Here is a 23,026-nt window from a genome sequence, read left to right as displayed (position 1 = left end):
CAAGCTCCGGAGGGTCGGGGATCCGCCCCGGAGTGGCTGGCATCGGAGGCACGTTGGAAGAGCCCTGTGGCTATTAGGGACACCAGAAGAAGTGACCAAAAGACGGATGAGAAGCCATTGGACTGAATCCGTTAACAGCCATAGAAGGGTGAATACTTACCTGAGCCAGACTCAACCTTTTGTTGGACCCTGGGAGGTAGAGGAGGTGATAGAGAGTGCTGGCGGGTTGGAAGGATCCTCCTCTGGAAGAAGGAGCTTGCTCTGCAGCTTTGGCGCGAACGGCAGCCATCTTGCGACCTCTGAGGAGATTCAGTACGCACAGCCCACGAGACCTCTAGGGAGCTCCAGACGGTCTGTCCAGTAGGCAGTTGCTATCCGGACCCTTGTGGGAATCTTCTTGAAGAGCGGAGACCCGATCCGGAACGGAAGTGCAGGGGAGCTGGCGCTCCGGGTGAGACCTATATGCCATACATTCTCTTCCTCACTCACAGACCCTAAGCACACTCCCCACATTTTGCTCAAGAACTAAGAACTGGAGGTCCATTATTGTGATGCATTACCCCAGCTACATATAGTAGTGCACTACCTAAGCCTAGTGCATCCCAGCTCAGTCTGGCAAAAGTTAAGAACCTGCTGCATGCAGTGAAGATTGTCTGGGGCTGACACAACTTTGATAATTCCCCACCTCTTCAGCTTTGGTCCTTATTTATCCTCTCACAGGTCCTTATCTGTAGCAAATATAACCCATAACTCATGGCCTGGCCCATTTCTATACACAGGAGGAGTCCTCAATATACTGCCAGTGTATACTCTGACTGTACCTTGCCTGAAAATCACGGGACTTCCCCATCTGGCCCCTGAGGGCAAGATTGTCTGTTGCCTGACCCTTTACCAATCAGTCCCTCCTGGGTATACTTCTCCCTCATTTTCCCCCCAGTAGCCATCCTCAGCTATACTTGCGGGGAATTCCCACAGGTAGCTTCTTAACAGGCTCTCCTGGACTTTCCAGTCACTCTGTGTTGTCCTGGCTGCTGCGTCAGCCTAGTTCTATTTTGGGTATCACCCCAATTGTAGTGTCATTTTTGCTGCATAACCTAAAGCTTTCATTTCACAGGGATCTTACTGATATTATTTGTTATAACATTATATGGCATAGGTCTCGCTTGCAATGAGATCTCCACTGACACTTCTTTATTAATGTGTATAGTGTCTGCATACAAAATAATCTACATTGCCTAACTTAATTTTCTGCCCGTGTATTGCGGGCTGGGGTCCCCTTGCCAACCCTCCCTTTTCGTATTGCATTATACGCCATAGGTCAAGTTTTTAATGTTAGATTTCCTACTATCTGCTTAATCTAGAGGATATTTTTACAGTATAAGGCAACTTACATAAGTGGTATAGAAAGTAAATTAATCTATATTGCCTAGTTTAAATTTCTACCTACACACTGTGGGAAGGGGATCTCTAGCCGGTCCTTCCTTTCTGACCCAGCTTGTCTGGGTTGGTCACTTCCTCCTCCCCTTTTCCCCTTCTGTAAGGTCGTATCCTTTGTTCCTGGGCCGGGTGGAGATCTTCCCCCAAAGACAAACCTTATCATAACGTAAGGTTCAAGGGTAATCTTCTCATTGGGGAGGAACTCGCTGGCCTGCAGGAGGGTATTTGGCCTCTAGTGTGGCCGCCGCCATGGAGGGGTAAGGGTCGGGGAAGACCTCCTGGCCCCACCCGGTGTGTCAATGTCTATTATTTCTTGTTAATGTGTTTTTTGTTGTAACCACCTGAGACATAAATAATTGGTGCCTCCATAGTCTTATTCAATGTACTCTCTTGGGAGATAAGTATTGGGTGCCTTCTCAACCTGGTTGGTCCTACATTCCTAGTTATCTACTTAACACTCTTCTGCTGCAATCGAAGATGCCTCATACTTCCAGACGGCACTCCAAAACCCCAGGACCGGTTAAGAAAACGGTCCTAGATCACTTCGCTCAGCCACACAAAGAACCCGAGGAAGACTCAGGTGATGGTTTAAGCGAATCTGAGACCTTGGGAGAGGGATCCCAACAGAGTGGCTACTCATCTTCTAGATCTCAACACATCATTACAGAGGACACTCTCAAGAAAATGTTTGCGCAACAAACACACTCTATCACAAAATAAATCCAAAGGAGCCATGCAGAACTCAAAAAAGATATTTCAGAAATTGGAGACAGGGTAGACTCTCTCGAGAGAAAACAGGAAGCATTATCAGACCAACTAAGCTAACTCGAATTTAAACTTGCTGATGTGGAAGATCGTGCACGAAGAAATAACATCAGATTTCGCGGAATACCGGAAGATGTTACATCAACAGAACTGCAAACATATCTGACAGAACTTTTTGGAGATCTGCTGGGCTCCACTGAGGGTATGACTACCACTATGGAGAGAGCTCATAGAGCTCTGCTTCCAAGAACGGTCTCACAGGATAAGCCACGGGACGTTATATTCTGCTTTCACAGTTTTCTCTTTAAAGACAGGCTCATGCAAGCTGCCTTTCGCAAACCTCAATTGGAAGAAACATTCAGAGAAATCCAACTATTGCCAGATTTGTCGGCGCACACATTACAGCATCGAAGACAATATCAACCAGTCACAAAAGTGCTCCGACAGGCAGGTATTAAATATAGATGGTGCTACCCAGCCAAATTGACTATCACTAGAGATAACCAGGCACACACAGTGTCCTCGCTGTCCCAGGGAATTACCCTGCTTGCACAATGGGGACTCCAACATGATAGCCAGTCAGAATCTGCCCCAGTCAAGGTGAAATTGAGGGCCACGGCCTCTGAATGGTCTACCAAGGATCAACGACCCAAGAGGCAGAAAACGCAGCAGGTGCAGGATCCACAAGGGCCCCATGCACTTCCTCCTTGATAATATGGCACCAATAATAGATAACCTTGCTTCCCTCCATTGAATTTCCTTGTGTATGCCAATAAGAAATGCAGGGGAGAAAAAGAGGTAGATGAGCTAGGAATGTCTGCAGTTTGGGGCCAATTCATTGTATATATTGATTTTGTTTGCACTTATAATGTTAGAGATTACTTCTGGGTTAATGTCTTTGTTAGAGCATTCAAGGCACAGGTTAATTATTCCTAGCTCTAATGGAGGGAGATTAGAACTGTTACCAATATTGATGAACCATTAAATGGTTATTTATTGTTGTTATTTCTATTGACATGATGTTAGATCTTAATATAACTCTCAGGTTAACACATAACTCCCAGGTGGACTGAAATGAAAGAACACCAACAAGACTTGCTCTCTTTATACATGGAGTGGGGCCGGGAATCCCGGCTCACACTGCTCATACTCTTGCTTTAAGCTCCCCCCCATATAGGTAGCCCACGCCAGGGTTCCAACTAGGTGGACTATTTCCACCTCACTTATACTTACCGCACCCACTGTTCTACCGCAATTTAGACGCCCCTTCCCTCCCGCACCTATTCTCTCCCCTCCCCCACCTCAAGATGTCTAACCGACTTTGAGTCCTCACCCACAATGTAAGAGGTCTTAATTCTCCCTTCAAAAGGAGCCTCTTGACCCATGAACTTAAATTTCACAATCTGGACATACTCTTCCTACAGGAGACACACTGGCAGATGGGCGCCCCCCAATATTTTCACTCCCGTTTATACAGGGTTTTAGAACACTCCCTCTTCACAAAAAATGCAAGAGGCACGGCCATACTATTGCATAGCAGAATTGCCTATGAACAGATACAAGTAATTAAGGACCCCCAGGCCAGATACACCATTTTGGTTTGCAAACTGAACCATATACCCCATACTTTGGTCTCCATATACCTGCCCAATTCGAGACAGCCTGCCTGCCTCAGAAAGATTCTCCATATTGTTGACAAATACAAACAAGGTAGGGTTCTACTGGCGGGCGACTTTAACATGACTTGGGACTCTAAGCTAGATCGTAAGGTCGCAAATTCAGATAAAAGAATACCACAGGCTGCTCACACCTCTACGAAATTTAGGAACATAATGACTCACTATATCTACTTTGATGTTTGGAGGTCCCTACACCCGAGAGAGAGAGACTACACATACTAATCACAATCTCACAAAGTATATTCCCGACTGGATTACATCTTCTGCCAGTTAAGGACACTAGACTCGATCTCTCGCTCTGAGGTCTCACTCAGCTCCTGGTCAGATCATGACCTGGTAACAGCGGACTTATATCCCTCTAACAAATCCCCATTCAAAACCAACTGGTGCCTTCCACGACACATTTTGACAGATATCCCGTTTAGGGAAGAACTGAGAAAAGACCTAAAGGACATGCTTGAACGGAATGACAATGGACAGACAATGGAGGCCTTTTTATTCGCAAGCAAAGTCATTTGAGAAAATTAGCTGGCCTTACCCTGGCACAGGCCCATTCTAAACTCAGGACTCTAGAATACGCTAACAGAACTAATAATACAGCGGATGTCTCAACTCAGATTTCAGATGTAAGGGACCACATTAACTTACTAGAGTTACACCGCACCCAACAGAATCTTACCAAACTAAAACAACTTTTCTACCATAAGGGTAATAGGGTGGATACTATACTAGCGAACAAACTGAAACATAAATACAGCACTACGCGCATTCCACAAATTAGGCACAATAATACAGTACACAAGAAACCGTCCCTGATAGGAGAGAGTTTTGCAGACTTTTACTTTAAATTATATAATATAGATTCTACAGAGAACCCATCACCTATCCCTACCCAAGATATTAGGTCATACCTGTCTAATTTGAACCTTCCCACACTTACGGACGAGCAACAAGATTCGCTCATAACCCCGTTCACATTATTGGAGGTCAGACGATAAAACGTCTAAAACCCTTTAAGGCCCCCGGGCCGGATGAATACTCTGCCCAATTTTATAAGTCATACATGCATGAGCTTTCTCCATTCTTGCTCAGGTTTTATAACCTGGCAGTGACAGAGGGCACTTTCAGGGAAAAGTTCCTAGAGGCTGCCATTGTCACACTACCCAAACCAGACAAAGACCCCGCTCTCTGTTCCAGTTACAGACCGATATCCCTGATTAACGTTGATGTCAAAATCTACTCTAAAATACTGGCCAACCGCATCGGTAAGCTAGTACCAGACCTGATCAACCCTGATCAAGTAGGATTCATTCTTAATCGCGAGGGACCGTTTAATACAAGGCGCCTTATTAATATTGTGAGCGAGGCCACTAGGATGAACAAGCCTTTCTCAGTCATCTCATTGGATGCCGAGAAGGCATTCGACCGGGTCCGTTGGTCCTATTTGTGGAAAACACTCAGGACTTTTAACTTCCCTCCTGCTATTTGTGCGGCCATCCAAGCTTTATACTCTGCCCCGACTGCCACTGTTAGGGGTTTAGGCTTCCATTCACCTCTTTTTCGTATCTCAAATGGTACCCAGCAGGGGTGCCCGCTTTCCCCCCTGCTGTTTGCTCTGGCGGTTGAACCGTTGGCTGCACAGATCAAGCTAGATGAGTCACTTCCGGGTATCCGGTTATCAGGCACTATGCAGAAAATCGCTTTGTTTGCGGACGATATCACGGTTTTCACGGCGGACCCCGAAAAAGCTATCCCTAGACTGTTAGATGTTCTACAAACATTTGAGGACCTCTCTTTTTATAAGCTTAATATACCCAAAACGGAAATATATTGGTGGGGATACCCACAAAAATACATCCTTAACTTAAAGGATCAATTCAAATTTAAGTGGACAACTGAGAAGGTTTCTCACTTGGGTGTGAGGATATCCAACAGTGCAACACTTCCTCCCCTTACTTTCGGAACTGCGCAACTTAAAAAACTCATGGGACCATAAGTCCATTTCATGGATGGGACGCATAGCCTCCCTTAAGATGTCTTTTCTCCCCAAACTTACCTATTTATTTCGTTGCCTACCAATCAGAGTCCCCATGCACCTCCTATCACAATTTCAGAGCGAGATAACTAAATTCATCTGGCAGGGTAGAACCCCCCGAATTGCACACAAAACCTTGCAAAATTCGTCATTGACAACTAATTGCCCCTCCCCCCTCCCCAATTACCTCAGTAGCGGGTTTGTTCACTGGATTGGCAGAGATCCACCCAAACACTTGGGCCCGACTAGGAATTAAGCAAGTCTCTGACTTTTGGTCCGACTCTCAGCCGGATGGTTTTATAGAGCTAGCACACTTGGAATCACATGCGACCATCCCTCCAGTTCTCCTCTTTGAACTAATCAGGGTTAAAAGCTTCTTGAGAAGTTGGGGTTTTGCTCCTTCTTCATCTCGCCCTCGCACCCCTTGGGAGTCCATTTGGCAGGGGAGACGTAAGCTTGTTAGACCACTAACAACCCACTATAATTTGCTCGAGGGCACGATTCCATCCGAACCTGCTTCACATCTGACTAGATGGAACAGCTCCCTTCATACCCACATTCCCACTGACATATGGCAGAAGTCTATCATGCTGACAAAAAAAACCTTGCATTGTGTCACAATGTTTGAAACTTACTACAAAGTCATCTCTCACTGGTATTTAGTCCCCACCCGACTAGCTAAAATGTTCCCAGGAACGTTGCCTCTCTGCTGGAGAGGCTGTGGTCTTCAGGGCAATATGCTACATATTTGGTTGGAATGCCCTAGAATCAAATCTCTATGGGAACTAGGATTTTGTACCCTCAATGCTTTCGGCATTCAGGTGTCTAGAGGCCCTCGTCCTCCTTCATCTGGGCTTCCACAACCTACCTAAACATCAAGGCTTGCTTGGGGTGTATCTAATGTCTGCTATCAAATCCAATAAAGCCAGGTCCTGGAAAAGAAAACTCCCCCCTCATGGGAGGATATTGTGAATACAATGACCTTTCTGTATACTATGGAGCAACTCATACATCTTGACTTAAACAAACTAGACCTGTTTGAAATGACCTGGGCCGACTGGAAAAATAAGTATGACACTCTGTGGCGCCCGTCTGCCACGACATAAGATACCTCGCCCACGACCTAATAGGGGTCTCCCTTTCCATCCTTACCATCTTTTGGGAAGCCCACCCATCATATGGAGTGGGCCGAGTAATTAAACATAACACATCTGTTAGACCCCTCCCCCTCCTCACCCCCCCTCAGTATGCACCTTTCCCCACTCCCTTCCCCCCCACTCATTAACACACCGTTTACACAAGCCTCGAGGTGCGGTGTTGAAAACTAAAACATCTTTTCATCACTAACCAACACATTCACCATACCTAGTTCTGTGTAGCTGGAGAACATTTTTACTTTGTTTGTTTTTTATGGTTTAATGTATATTTCTCTGTAGGGCCGTTGGCCCGGCACTTTTATAAGTTTGTAACTGTGAAGGGGTCCTGCGAGTCCCCATTTGTTCCTTTTCATTTTTCAATAAAAATAAAAATTACATTTAATTTTATTAAAAACACACTTAAAAACAGCAACGCGTTTCTTGGCCGTATAGTGCCGTTTCATCAGGCTGTAACAGACATAAAATTCCTTGCTCTACATACAGAGACCTCTGACCAATCATAGGGCAGTACAAGTACACACCCCTCTCAAAATTTCAGTCTCAAGCGCAAAAATTAACACCTGATAGTAATTGGGTATGTCATCGTTACATACGATAACAGATGTGCATTCATACAGCCACACTATGGCCACACTATGGAGGAAGGTTTAAATTAACACATTTATGAAATTATATATAAAATTACACTAATAGTGACAAGTGGATATTGATAAATTAAACATACAAATACAATAATTTATAATATGTGCAACAATAGATAAATATACATATCATAATAATAATGATAATTCACTATGGGATTTAGAAAGTGCAGATAAATGATATCCCATAGACAAAAACATTAGTGTATTAGATTAAAAAAAAATTGATAGTTAAGAGTGTACCTTCAAAAAAAATAATAATAAATGTTTGAGATATAAACTTAAATATAAATTGAGCCTCCATAAATGATCACGAATTGGCCACATGATAGCTTATAAAAATTTTGCATATTAAAGGGACAGTTTACTCAAAAATTTTCTCCCCTTTAATTTGTTCCCAATGATCCACTTTACCTGCTGGAGTGTATTAAATTGTTTACAAGTAGCTCCTTTACCCTTATATTGGCATTTGAAATAGTTGATTTAGCATGTGGTATCCCCACCTATTCTGAAAGTTTGTGGCCGCGCGTACCAGCTATAGATAAGCTTTGTAAACACAGCCAGCAGAAGAAATTACACTCCCAGTCGGATATAGCAGAGATAAGGTAATAAAATGTTGATTTTCCATTGTTCTCTCAAAGTGCTGGTGATTGTTTTAAGGACAGATATAAGATAAAGAAGCAGGTATATGTGCACAATGTGATACAGTAATGAGATCTGATTATACCTACAAGCTCAACCCATTTTATTAGGTTGTGGCTTCAAAACACAAAATCAGAGCTTTAATATACACAAATAAGCCTTAAAAAGCTAATTTTCATACATTTTTTACTCTGCAGTTGGTAAAAAAAGCAATTGTAAACACATTATGGGAAAAACTATTTTACAGTATACTGTCCCTTTAAAACATATAACACTGATAACATAATATCTAATAGATATGATACAAGCAGAGTGGGCCAACCAGATAGGTACTATAGGGATAAAAACTGAGATCCTCGAGCACAGAGAAGAATAATATGCCCCATAATCGCATAGGGGTTAGAATGACCCATTTCCGGTAAAAATACCGATCGGGATGTAAGTTCTCACTTTTTGTTGATCTGAATCGATTTACCCAAAAGTTGTCTATGCAGAAATATTTTGCAGAAAAATTACTTAAAGATAATACAAAATTGCAAATTCTGACGGACACTATGGATATGAGACTCAATCAACAAGTCCCTATTTTTGAACCAGATGCTCTGGCTGATCAATTGTGTGAGGGGTACATTCACACGCATTTTAAAAATAAATCTAATTTTGTGCCCCACTTAACTAATAATGCACACATAGAAATCTTTAATCAACTAGTGAGTGTCAACTTTGATCGGATCCCTAAGAATAATAAAAATAGTAAATGTAATATTTACGGCAATGAAAAAAGAGCTTCAGAAAAACTGAAAAAATATAAGTCTTTGGTCATCAGACAGGCCGATAAGGGCGGTGGGGTTGTGTTACAAAATTTAGATGACTATCTCCTAGAAGCTAGAAAGATCCTCCATGATGTGTCATATTACACCCGTCTAACTTATGATCCTACTACGCAATATAGGGTGATTTTAAAAGATCTTGTGTAGTTTGCTTTTAAGGAAGGTATATTATTTAAAAACAGAGAAGAAATTATTGGTTCCTAATGAGCCTAATCATGCATTTTATTACCATCTTCCTAAAATGCATAAAAACTCCATCTGTCCACCTGGCCGCCCTATAACAGCAGGCATAGGAAGTCTTACAGACAATGTGTCTTCCTACGTCGACTATTTTTTACAGAAATATGTATTGGGTCTGGAATCCTATATTCGGGACTCATCAGATCTAATTAAAAAATTGGAACCTTTGGTAATTACTCCAGATTTGATATGGATCACCTGTGATGTTCAGGCACTATATTTGAATATCCCCCATAATCTGGGGATCACAGCAGTGTCTGAGTACCTAGAGCAGGATCTCTATCTACCTGAGACCCAAAAAGAATTAATTCTCCAGTTGATTTAATTCATCCTGAGACAGAATTATTTTGTGTTTCAGGACGAATTTTATCTCCAGATTAGAGGGACCGCCATGGGTACCAGGTTCGCCCCTAGTTAAGCCAATCTATATATGGGGTCATAAGAACAACAATACATATATGACCCTGCATTCGGGCGAATCTGGTATTCTATGGATGATATATTTATGACTTAATCTTCATTTGGAGAGGTGAAGTGATCTGTCATCTGCAAATCTTTTTGTAGAGCACCTTAATAACAACGATAGGGGTCTTAAATTCACCAGCACTATAGACCACGAGACAATTGTTTTTTTTAACTTAAGCTCCAGTTTGATAATGGGAAAGTCACTAGAACAACTTATTTTAAGACAGTAGACTGCAACAGCTATTTGGATTTCACTAGTAATCATTATTATCCGTGGAAACTAAATGTCCCCTATGGTTAGTATAAATGTTCGCTGTTCACTTTTTTTCTTTTGGTCTGATGAAGGGGAGCATTCCCCGAAACATCACTGATTAAAGGGACAGTCTACACCAGAATTTTTATTGTTTTAAAAGATAGATAATCCCTTTATTACCCATTTCCCAGTTTTGCATAACCAACACAGTTATAATAATATACTTTTAACCTCTGTGATTATCTTGTATATAAGCCTCTGCAAACTGCCCCTTTTTTCAGTTCTTTTGACAGACTTGCAGTCTAGCCAATCAGTGCCTGCTCCCAGATTACGTCACGTGCATGAGCACAGTGTTATCTATATGAAATATGTGAACTAACACCCTCTAGTGGTGAAAAACTGTAAAAATGCAATCTGAAAGAGGTGGGCTTCAAGGTCTAAGAAATTAGCATATGAACCTCCTAGTTTAAGCTTTCAACTAAGAATACCAAGAGAACAAAGCAAAATTGGTGATAAAAGTAAATTGGAAAATTGTTTAAAAGTACATGCTCTATCTGAATCATGAAAGTTTATTTTGGCCTAGACTGTCCCTTTAAAGGCATTTAGCGCATTATTTAAGCCCAGGAAGTGCTGTCTGCTATCTAATATATATATATATATATATATATATATATATATATATATATATATATATATATATTTATAAAGTATTTATACAGTATAAATATTTATACAGTATATATATATACAGTATATATATATAAAACAAAAACATTATACATATATATACATATAATAAATTCTTCTGTGTGAAGAACGCTGGAATGTAAAGTATTTGTAATGCACTTCCCACTTTAGTCTGTTTTGTATATAGCCGGCTTTTGTTGGCGCGCATGTGCTTTGCTGGTAGGTCCCGGGCACTTTACTGGTACGTTTCTGATCGCTGCGATCCTCTATATCTCTATTAATTTTTAGCCAGTACAGCTCTGAGCATGATAGGGTGTGCTCTAGCGGACTATTATGTTCTTTGTTCGTGTTTGATGGTTTTTGTAATCTGATGTTAGTAGGCTGAGCACGTACTGCTTTCACTATTATAATTATGGGATATCTCATTAATTGTCTTTCGTCTGCCCTAGCCCATGCATTATTGTCGTATTTGTATGATGTATATATCCATTTCCTGCAGTGCACCATTACTTTGTATATAGGGTGTTTTTACTATTTTTTTCCCTTTTATTACTGTATTAATGTGTGGCTGGTTGCCCCCTTGGGGGTGGTTTTTTTGTACACAAGGGGAGGGTCTCACAGGGTATAAATGTTTGCTGTTCACTTTTTTTCTGTTGGTCTGATGAAGGGGAGAATTCCCCGAAACGTCACTGATTAAAGGCATTTAGTGCATTATTTAAGCCCAGCGAGTGCCGTCTTAACAAAAAATGATACATATATATATATACATATAATCTGTTTTAAAATAAAAAGAACATCTTCTGTATGAAGAACATTGGAATGTAAAGTATTTGTAACGCACTTCAGGTTTAGCAGAGTTGATCTAGCGCAGTGTCATTTTAGCATGCAATACATTAATATATTTCTTGTAGTGCACCCCATAAATGTCTATGGGGAGAAGAAGTCAGCGTAGTCATGATATTCAAAGTCCTGAAAACGTGCTAACTTTTGACTTTCATCTTGTAATACGGCCGCTAGGTCGATCACAATAGTTTTTTTACTTTGAGCACAGTTAGAGTGCAAGTGAAAAGAAAACATGCCACATGTAATCTAGCCCATAGTCATTAAACAAACATGCCCAATACGCCCATCATGCCTATATACAAATGGCATTCAGACTGTTTAGCAGTGATCAGTAGGGATTCAGATTAAAATAGGTTAGCCTAACACAGGTTTCATGAACTTTTCTGTTGAAAGCATGTTCACGGCTGTGGGGATTTTAGTGGCTGGATCCATTTTGGAAAAAAAAATTGGGTTCAGTATCCCTTTTTGTGTCCTATTAAAGTTGCAGCAACAACAGGTTAAGAAATGTGTAGTGCATTCATGGAATACTCAGTAGTAACATTAACAACATTTTTTTTTAAATGTCATGGCTAATCTTATGTTATATATTATTATATATTACTAGCAGCTATTATATTTGGCACAAAGAACGTTTGTTTGACATGAAACACAATTTTTTTTCTTCATGATTCAGATAGAGCATTCAGTTTCAAACAACTTCCAATTTACTTTTAATATCTTATTTGCAAAGTTTGTTTTGTATCCTTTGTTTAAAAGCATACTAAGGTAGGATCAGGAAATGGGAGTTAGCTGCCTTTTGGTGACATTTATATGCTTATTGTTTTTAGCCTTTTGATGTGTTCAGCAAGCTGCTAGAGGTGCATTGCTGCTCCTTCAACAGAGGATACAGAGAGAATAAAGCAACATTGATAATATAAGTAAATTGGAAAGTTGTTTAAGAATCTGAATCATGAAAGGAATAATGTGGGTTTCATGTCTCTTTAAAGGGACAGTATAAACCAATTTTCATATAACTGCATGTAATAGACACTACTATAAAGAATAATATGCACAGATACTGATATAAAAATCCAGTGTAAAACCGTTTAATAACTTACTTAGAAGCTTAGAAGCCAGTTTAACTCTGTTTAAAAGGTTACTGGAACACCCACTGCAAGTGGGAAATAGCAGACACTCCCCTCATCCCCCTTCCTTTGCATATGAAAAGACCCTTTACACAAACAGAAGCAAGCTGGAGTAGGTATACGTCGGTATTCTCCTAAAAATTTGGGGCTTGGTTAGGAATCTGAAAATCAGAGCAATGTTATTTAAAAATAAGCAAAACTATCCTTTTTTTTAAAAAAAAAAAAACCTGTATGGGCTAAATAAATGGATCATCTACAAAACATTTATGCAAAGAAAAACTAGTGTATAATGTCCCTTTAAGGAAAAACATCCAAGAATACTAATGGTGAGTGAGGATGGCAATGGAATAAGAAAGTGTCTAAGATGGATTCTACCTTATAGTCATCACTGGTGGCACCTTCAGCAGAGCCAAAAATAGCATAATTTGCCCAGTTGCCTTCTCCCTTTGGATTATTGGGATTGCTTCCTTGTTGACTAGACCATCGATCCCCAGATGTGCACTTGCCATTCATATTGTTCTCATGAATACTGGCCACCAAAGTCCAGCCTCCTCCATTGGTGGTCATATCACAGAAAGTCTGATAAGTCATTCCATTTTCTGTCATTAAAGTGTAAATTCCATCTACAGAAAGAATGTTGTTTCACTGCATTTGCATAAAAAATGTGAAGGCATATTTCATGCTAGAGATTGCAATAAAAATAAATCTAATTTATTTCTATTGTCAAATTTTTGTTCTTTCTCAAGGCAACCTTTGTTGAAACATAGTTCCATTTCATTGCAGAATACATAGATAGTTCAGTGCCAATATAGCAGCAGCATTATAAAATATTATAACAAATATGCACACTCCTGAGCCTATCTAGGTATGCTGCTATATTTCCACACAGGACACCATGTGAAATTAAAATGAAAATGAAAAAGTAAAAAAAAATATATATATATATTAATTGCTCTCTCAATTACCTTTAAATTAATTAGGCCATGGAGGCTTAGAGAAAATTCCAGTCGACTTTAGTTTTACAGAAAATTGATTTATGTTTCTGCATATTACGAATGAATACAAGCTGTTTTATGCTTTCCGCCTATAGGTTGCACAACATATCTTGCATATAACGTTTTCTGACTTTAGAAAGTTTTCTTTTCATTTCCCTGCTATTATTTTTCTAGTTTCTGATAGGATAGTTATAAACAGAGGTAAAAGTGATATGAAACCCAAAAATGTTCTTTTGTGACAGAGCATGCCATGTTAAAAAAGTTTCCAATTTACTTCTATCATCAAATTTGCTTCGTTCCCATGATATTCTGGGGAGAAGAGATACCTAGGTAGGCATCTAGAGCACTATATGGCAGGAAATAGTGCTGCCATCTAGTGCTGTTGCAAATGGACAACATTCACTACTGCCATATAGTGCTCCAGAAATGGGCCGGCTTCTAAGCATTTGTCTCTGCTTTTCAACAAAAGATAACAAGAGAATGAAGAAAAGTGATAATATAAGTACATTACAAAGTTGTTGAAAATGTTGTGCTCTATCTGAATCATGAGAGAAAAGTTGTTGTCTATCAGCAGCAAATGCATATATGGATTTAGGTAATGTTTTCTGGTTCTGTATTTTTTCCATGCAGAGAGATTTCTAGATACCGTGCTGCATGTAAGTGTGTACTATATCCCTGCTATCTCTCGCTCTATGGCCCCTATTTATGAAAGGCCTGTTGGACATGATGCGACATTGCGGATCATGACCAACAGACCTCGCTGAATGCAGAGACCAATACACTCTCCGCATTCGGCATTGCACCAGCAGCTCTTGTGAATTGCTGGTGCAACGCCGCCCCCTGCAGATTTGGGTGTCACTCAACCCGATCGTATTCGATTGTGTTGAATTGTGGCAATGTCTGTCCGCCTCCTCAGAGCAGGCGGACAGTTTATGGAGCAGCGGTCATCAGACCGCTGCTTCATAACTGATGTTTCTGGCGAGCCTGAAGGCTCGCCAGAAACGAAGGGCTTCAAGCTCCATACGGAACTTGATAGATAGGCCCCTATAACTCTACTGTTTCCATACAAGGTGTAAATAAATAATTAATTGTAAAGTTTCATTTTAATCTATAAATCATAATTCATTCTCACCTTTAGCATCATTGGAGCTCTCTTTGATTTCTTTGCAACTCCTGTATCTACTGTTACCTAAGTCCTTATTTGTTTCCTTTTCATCCTTCCAGCAGTCCAGGAAGTTATTAATGATTTGCTTTTTCTGAGACACAGACGTATAATCTAGACAATGTGATCAAAAACATAATTATCACTGAATGTTAATATATTTAAATGTTATGGTAATTTGAAAATCAGTTGTTAGTGTGAACAAAATAAACAAAAAAACAACATTTATGTTGACCTGAAAAGATCATTTCTTTCATGATGGTGAGAGTCCATGAAATTACATCCCACACAGCAGAGCTTTAATCTCTTCCACTTTCCAATGATTCCATAATCATTTATATGGCCAATAGAAAGAAAAACATAAGAAAGTAGGGAAGGAAAAACTGTGTAAAAGAAACACAAACTTATACTGCCACCAACTGTTTTAGAATGACAAGGACGGGTCTCGTGGACTATCACCATCATGAATGAAATTAATTGATCAGGTAAGCTTAAATTTGGTTTTTTTTTCATAAGATGGTGAGAGCCCACGGGCCATCACATATGGGATCCCATAGAAGTTGTGCAGTCCACAAAACCACCATGAAACAGAACGGGAAGGTCAGTTAAGGCAGGTAGAAGGTTCTAAACAGGCACTGCAGCCTGCAGAACTCTCCTACCAAAAGCAGCCTCTGAAAAGGCAAATGTGTCAAAATAGTAGAATTTGGTAAATGACCAAGGTGAGATGATCAAGTAGCTGCTTGGCATATCTGTTCAATAGACACATTAATTTGTTTAGAGGTTTAGACTTCCCAGCTATCATGTATGCTTTGTTAATCAAAGCTTTAAGCCAAGCTGCCAAGGTGATTGCAGGACCCGAGAAATGGATAAACAAGGAAGATTTTTTTTTAATTCTTTAGTATCCTGAAGTTAAAATTTCAAGGAAACTGCTACATCAAAGTTATGAAGTAATCACTCTTTAGCGATTCTTGGCACTGGACAAAGAGATTGGACTACAATTTCCTGATTGATGTTTTCAGAAGAAACAACCTTAGAAAGGAAAGAGTATTTTATTATTAAACTGCTTTATCCAGATGAAAAATCAGAGACAGCAAAGAGCTCAGATACTCTTCTGGCCGAGGAAGACTCAAATATATACAACAGTCCTGTTTATTAGGAGAAACTTACACAGGCAAATAGGAAGTAATGTCCTGAAATAGTTTATACTAGGGAACAGTTACAAGGAAGAATTAACAGAAGAAAACTGTACACATCAGTATAGCAGATGTTCAGCTGCAAGTTCAGACAAACAAAAGATAAGTACTGGAAGATCCACTTCACGACCGAGGACTGTAGTACCCACTTCTGGGCTAGACAAAAGAAAATGCCGCTCCTGGGCTAAACAAAGTAAATACAAGCTGCTGAATACAAGCTGCAAGAAGCAGCCAAGGCAGTCTACAGAGACAGGATAAACAAATAATCAGAGCAGGCAATAAGGTACTTAAGCTGGGAAACGGCAAGCGGGAATGTCCAAGCAATAGTACTAACTGTGCCAAATTCAAGACAAGGTCGGGACAGTCCAAGGTTCAAATGCAGGCAGCAAAAATCCAAACTTAGACAATATCACCAGCATGAAGTTCAGCAATATACAGGAAGCAGGAATAGGATAGACTTCAATGCCAAAGAAAAGAGTGAAGGCAGGGGCAGAACTACAGGGGTGCAGCGGTCCCAACTGCGACTGGGCCCCTGTGGGTGGGGGCCCAGCTTGAAAAAAAAAAAAAAATCCCCAATGAAAAACGTTGACCTGCCACTGCCTGCACTGATATCATGTGAGTGTGAAATTATGCTTCACAAGTGTCTCTGACTACAGGGGTTAGTGTTTCTGTTTTACCCATTGGTGTTTATGTGTGTGTGTGTATGTATGTATGTGACTGTGTGTGTATTTATGCACGTATGTGTGTATGTTTGTGGAACCAGCAAATTACAGACCTTGCTACTATAGCATGGGGGGCGGGGGGTAAACAGTGTCACTATACAGTACCACTATATACAGTACGGGGGGGCTGGACCATGTCACTGACTACTGTGGTCACTTTATAAAGTACTGGGGAGGGGAGGGTCAGGCCATCCATCTCACCGGCAGATTACAGACTGTGTCACTATACTATATACAGTACTGGTGGGTTAAATAGTGTCACTATATATATACAGTAATAGGGGGTCAGACCATCTCACAGACTGTGGGCACAGGGTACCTCTTTTGCAGACATGTAATCTGATTCACATTTTGTTTTCTGTGTTAAATGTAAAAAAAAAAAAAGATATGTATCAATTTCACCTTTTGAGGGGGGTTAGGGGGGATGGTGGGGGACTTCTTAGTTTCTTGCACCTGGGCTCTGTGGTTTCTAGTTACGCCTCTGAGTGAAGGCATAGGCTGCTCAGTATGTAGTATTCCCTACATACCGCTGGTATTACGAGTCTTGCAGGTTTAGGGGCACCGCACACTTTTTTGGCCTTAACGCAAATTAACTTACACAATTTGCGTAAAGTCTTTTTTCAATGGGACTTCCACAGCGCCGGTATTACGAGTCTGCCTGGGAGGCCAAAAAGTGAGCGGTACACCCTATACCGCCAAGATCAATACTGTAAACTGAAAGTCAGTAGTTATGGGTTTTACGCTACAACGCTGTAACATAAAACTCAAAACTAAAGTGTTAAAAAGTACACTAACACCCATAAACTACCTATTAACCCCTAAACCGAGGCCCTCCCGCATAACAAACACTAAAATAAAATTATTAACCCCTAATCTGCCACTCCAGACATCGCCGCCACTAGAATAAACATATTAACCCCTAAACCGCCACACTCCCGCCTCGCAAACACTAGCTAAATATTATTAACCCCTAATCTGCCGCCCCGTCATCGCCGACTTCTACATTATATTTTTTAACCCCTAATCTGCTGCCACTATACTAAATTTATTAACCCCTAAACCTAAGTCTAACCCTAACCCTAACACCCCCTAACTTAAATATAATTAAAATAAATCTAAATAAAAACTATTATTAATAACTAAATAATTCCTATTTAAAACTAAATACTTACCTATAAAATAAACCCTAAGCTAGATACAATATAACTAACTAGTACTAAAGCCCGTGTACACGGGCCATTTTTTTCAGAACAGCGGTCCCACCCCTTGCTCTCTCCCCCCTTTCTTTTGCTCTCTCTTCCCCCCTCTCTTTTGCTTTCTTTCCCCCCTCTCTTTTGCTTTCTCTCCCCCCTCTCCTTTGTTCTCTCCCCTCTCCTTTGTTCTCTCTCTCCCCTCTTTTGCTCTCTCTCTCCCCTCTTTGGCTCTCTCCATCCTTTCTTTTTTTTTTTTTTATTGAAATAATTTTTATTGAGGATATTATAAATATATACAGCGTATGAAGATTTGCCAAAACTTAGGTATTACAAACATTGGGATATCATTCACAATAGTAAACAGTGTATAATCAGGTAAATACAGATTCAAAATGTAATGGGCAAAAATAACGATATCCTAATTTTTATATTGGCATATACCTCCTCTGAAAATAGTAGGCCACTCTTGGACCATGGTATAATATAAATACTCGACGGAGGTAAGTAAATTGGGTCTATAGCCACTTTTGGGCTTGGTATATATTGATAAGGGAACCATCCATGTTAAGGTTTTAAATACACAGCTTTAGAATATAAAGTGTAATATTACTCTAGGGGGGAGGGCACTACGATGAAAATAAAGGAAGAAAACACGTTATTATATGCTTTTAGGCATACACCCAAGACCTAGTCATTGATGAGGTTACACTGATATATAGATCATCTACCCACATCTCACAGATGCATAGTTTTAGAGAACATTAGGGAAAGCCAGAATGCAATGTGATGATCATTCTCCCTGGTGGGCTAGTATCTATGTGTATTAAAGTCGGCAGTCACTAGGCTAGTATGAGGGTACACTGACCCGGCCGCAGCCAGAGCACCCCCAGACAAATGAAAAAAAATATAAATGAGGTTCTAAATGGGAACATAAACTGAGTCCAACTAGGATATATGGGTTAAAATGGTATAGTTCTGCCTGTTAGTGAGATAGAGTGCATTTCACAAGAGATTTTGTAAAGGTCTCTATAGCTAGGGGTTGGGTGGTGTTAAAACTTTTGTACTTACTGTTTGTTATAGGTTAATACTGTAATATTTAAATATTGATGGACTTAGTCATAGTTGGTTATGTAGTTGCTTGCACAGATATTATTATGCATAGATAGATATATACTCAAACCCACAGGATAAAGGTATAATTACTTAAATAAAAAAACCCATATGAATGACTGGTTACAGTCTGATTCCAATAACTTGTTATAACAAGGTGTTTCTACCAAACGTTATATATTTGGCTTAATCTCAGGAAACAACATTAAACATAATTGCTATCTATATTTGCCAAACAGCTCATAACAATATAGTCCAAAACCTGTGGGTGACAAAAAAAATAAATCATCTGTTTAAACTAAAAATGCAAAAGTAAGAATATTATAGGCTGCACAGTAGATTGTCATGCCATGTGTTAAGACTTACTCTCTTACAAGCATATCTAGTCTGCACATTAACTATTTCACGAACATAGAACAATGTTGTAAGCAATAAGAAGTATAGTCATTCAAAACTAGACCAACATATCAGGAGAACGACCTTCATAGAGTCTTGCATCTGTAATGTAGAACCCAAAACACAGTTTTATCCAAGATATGTCCCATTGAGAGCGCAAACACAGATACACCGTTAAGGGTTTTATTCAGCCCACACCTAATCTGCACGTTAAACTGCTCTCATTAGCCGCAATCTGGATGGCAAATGGCATAGTTGTAAACCCCAGGGGCCTTACCCAAGTTTTGAACTGCGGAGAGTGTGTCAGCTTATGTGAGGAGAGTTTTGATCCCAGTGCCCGTTCGCCTCCCGAGGCTTTGACTCCAGCAGGCAAGTTACAGAGCTGGGTTAGCTTCAGTGTGACTATCGAATTTGTGGATTTGCTAGCTGGGCTGCATGTTGTGCATGTTTCCATGTCATCTGTCAGAGTCGAGTAGATATTTAGCGCCATGTGGTCAGCGCCATCTCTCTGGTCAGCTCTATCGACCTTTTCTTTACATGTGAAGGCGGCATACTTAGATATAGCGATCCGCTTGAACAAACGTAAGTCTCCCTCTCCTTGTATTTGCATGCTGTTTGAGAATGCAGGCAGCTGACACTGGGGGCTCAAGGCGCCGCGACCACCCTCCGTCATCGGAGAAGGGACTATTAGCAGGCCCTCATTGTTGTTGTCAACCACGGGTGTAGTAGATGCAATTCGCAACTGCTCTATAAATTTAGCTTGAAAAGTATCCAAGAGGCTACTTAGCTCATCCACAAGCCAAATAGCTGACTCCATACTGGTACCGTTGTTCCCTTGTATATACCTCAGGATGATGTGAGTAGCAATAAGGTATCTTGGTGATGTGAAAGTTAGTGTGTGTCTCCCTCTGTAATAAAGCTGCTACCTGCGTATACTTGTGTTTATGGATGGAAAAAGACAGCTTTGCAAGCTGCTATACCCCGGATCACCAGGGGGGGTTAGATGAAGGCCAGGCCCGAATCTAGGCCGCCACTGCGTACCTCATCGTTCCGGTACTTCAGGGCTGAAGTTGGCTTCGCAATCCAGATCAATGTAGTCAGCAGTGCTTGCAGGTTTAAAATATAGCATGTATGATCATGGATGGAACCATATTAGACCGATATGCAGCAGATGTATAAGTCCAACTCTTCAGCTTCTAAAATATGCGACCAACATGGCCGCCGCCCGGAAGCATCCCCCTCTCCATCCTTTCTTTTGCTCTCTCTCCCCCCTCTTTGGCTCTCCCCCCCCCCTCTTTGGCTCCCTCCCCCCTCTTTGGCTCTCCCCCCCTCTTTGGCTCTCTCCCCTCTTTTGCTCTCTCTCCTCTTTGGCTCTCTCTCTCCCCTCTTTGGCTCCCCCCCCCTTTGGCTCTCTCTCCCCCCTCTTTGGCTCTCTCCCCCCTCTTTGGCTCTCTCTCCCCCCTCTTTGGCTCTCCCTCCTCTTTGGCTCTCTCTCTCCCCCCTCTTTGGCTCTCCCCTCCCCTTTGGCTCCCCCCTCCCCTTTGGCTCCCCCCCTCTTTGGCTCTCCCCCCCCTCTTTTGCTCTCCCCTCCCCTCTTTGGCTCTCTCCCCCCTCTTTTGTTCTCTCCCCCCTCTTTGGCGCTCTCCCCCCCCTCTTTGGCTCTCTCCCCCCCTCTTTGGCTCTCCCCCCCCCTCTTTGGCTCTGCCCCCCCCTCTTTGGCTCTCTCTCCCCCCTCTTTGTCTCTCTCCCCTCTTTTGCTCTCCTCTTTGGCTCTCTTTCCTCTTTGGCTCTCTCTCTCCCCCCTCTTTGGCTCTCCCCCCCTTTAGCTCTCTCCCCCCCCTTTGGCTCTCCCCCCCCCCCTCTTTGGCTCTCTCTCCCCCCTCTTTGGCTCTCTCTCCCCCCTCTTTGGCTCTCTCTCCCCCCTCTTTGGCTCTTTTTCCTCTTTGGCTCTCTCTCTCCCCCCTCTTTGGCTCTCCCCCCCTTCTCTTTGGCTCTCCCCCCCTTCTCTTTGGCTCTCTTCCCCCCTTCTCTTTGGCTCTCTCTCCCCCCCTTCTCTTTGGCTCTCTGCCCCCCCCTTCTCTTTGGCTCTCTGCCCCCCCCTTCTTTTTGGCTCTCTGCCCCCCCTTCTCTTTGGCTCTCTGCCCCCTTCTCTTTGGCTCTCTGTCCCCCCCTTCTCTTTGGCTCTCTGCCCCCCCCTTCTCTTTGGCTCTCTGCCCCCCCCTTCTCTTTGGCTCTCTGCCCCCCCCTTCTCTTTGGCTCTCTTCCCCCCCTTCTCTTTGGCTCTCTGCCCCCCCCTTCTCTTTGGCTCTCTGCCCCCCCCCTTCTCTTTGGCTCTCTGCCCCCCCGCCTTCTCTTTGGCTCTCTGCCCCCCCCCGCCTTCTCTTTGGCTCTCTGCCCCCCCTTCTCTTTGGCTCTCTGCCCCCCCTTCTCTTTGGCTCTCTGCCCCCCCCTTCTCTTTGGCTCTCTGCCCCCCCTTCTCTTTGGCTCTCTGCCCCCCCCTTCTCTTTGGCTCTCTGCCCCCCCCCCCTTCTCTTTGGCTCTATGCCCCCCCCTTCTCTTTGGCTCTCTGCCCCCCCCTTCTCTTTGGCTCTCTGCCCCCCCCTTCTCTTTGGCTCTCTGCCCCCCCTTCTCTTTGGCTCTCTGCCCCCCCTTCTCTTTGGCTCTCTGCCCCCCCCCCTTCTCTTTGGCTCTCTGCCCCCCCCCTTCTCTTTGGCTCTCTGCCCCCCCCCCCCTTATCTTTGGCTCTCAGCCCCCCCCTTCTCTTTGGCTCTCTGCCCCCCCCTTCTCTTTGGCTCTCTGCCCCCCCTTCTCTTTGGCTCTCTGCCCCCCCTTCTCTTTGGCTCTCTGCCCCCCCTTCTCTTTGGCTCTCTGCCCCCCCTTCTCTTTGGCTCTCTGCCCCCCCCTTCTCTTTGGCTCTCTGCCCCCCCCTTCTCTTTGGCTCACTGCCCCCCCCTTCTCTTTGGCTCTCTGCCCCCCCCTCCTACTCCCTCTCTGACTCTGTCTTCGCGGGACCCCGCCCGGCCACGCCCCTCGCGATGCCCGGCCACGCCCCTCACGACGCCCGGCCACGCCCCTCGTGACGCTCCCGTCGGCCACAAACAGCTGTGAGGTTTGGGGAGCGCGTTGCCGCTTCTCACGCAGCAGACCTCACAGCTGTTGAGTAGCTCGCGCTCCCTATCTCACAGCTGCTTGTATGCTGTGTACCTCGCGCTCCCAATCTGTCAGCTGTCAGCTATGCCGAGGTGCGCGAGAATAGAATCTAAGGCCAAGTGTTTGTCTGTACTGCGCATGACGGCTTCAGACAAACACTTGTCTTTTATAATATAGGATAGTTACATTGTAGCTATCTTAGGTTTTATTTTTATTTTACAGGCAAGTTTGTATTTATTTTAACTAGGTAGAATAGTTACTAAATAGTTATTAACTTTTTACTAACTACCTAGCTAAAATAAATACA

At 42.4% G+C, this 23,026-nt stretch overlaps 1 protein-coding gene across 1 annotated transcript in view; it reads right to left on the bottom strand.

Annotated features, from left to right (window-relative positions):
• Nucleotides 1-23,026, bottom strand: part of LOC128652656 (intelectin-1) — a 72,689-nt gene that overhangs the window by 39,610 nt on the left and 10,053 nt on the right. Inside the window, exons 3-4 of the mRNA XM_053705589.1 lie at nucleotides 14,926-15,069; nucleotides 13,174-13,421 (exon numbers count right to left, since the gene is read on the bottom strand). Of these exons, the coding sequence (XP_053561564.1) occupies nucleotides 13,174-13,421; nucleotides 14,926-15,069 (392 nt within the window). The remainder of the gene's footprint in view (nucleotides 1-13,173; nucleotides 13,422-14,925; nucleotides 15,070-23,026) is intronic.

Source organism: Bombina bombina, chromosome 1 (assembly GCF_027579735.1).
Source record: "Bombina bombina isolate aBomBom1 chromosome 1, aBomBom1.pri, whole genome shotgun sequence".
NCBI lineage: Eukaryota > Metazoa > Chordata > Amphibia > Anura > Bombinatoridae > Bombina > Bombina bombina.
The sequence above is the reverse complement of the archived record's forward strand: the minus strand, read 5'-3'. Positions and strand labels throughout refer to the sequence as shown.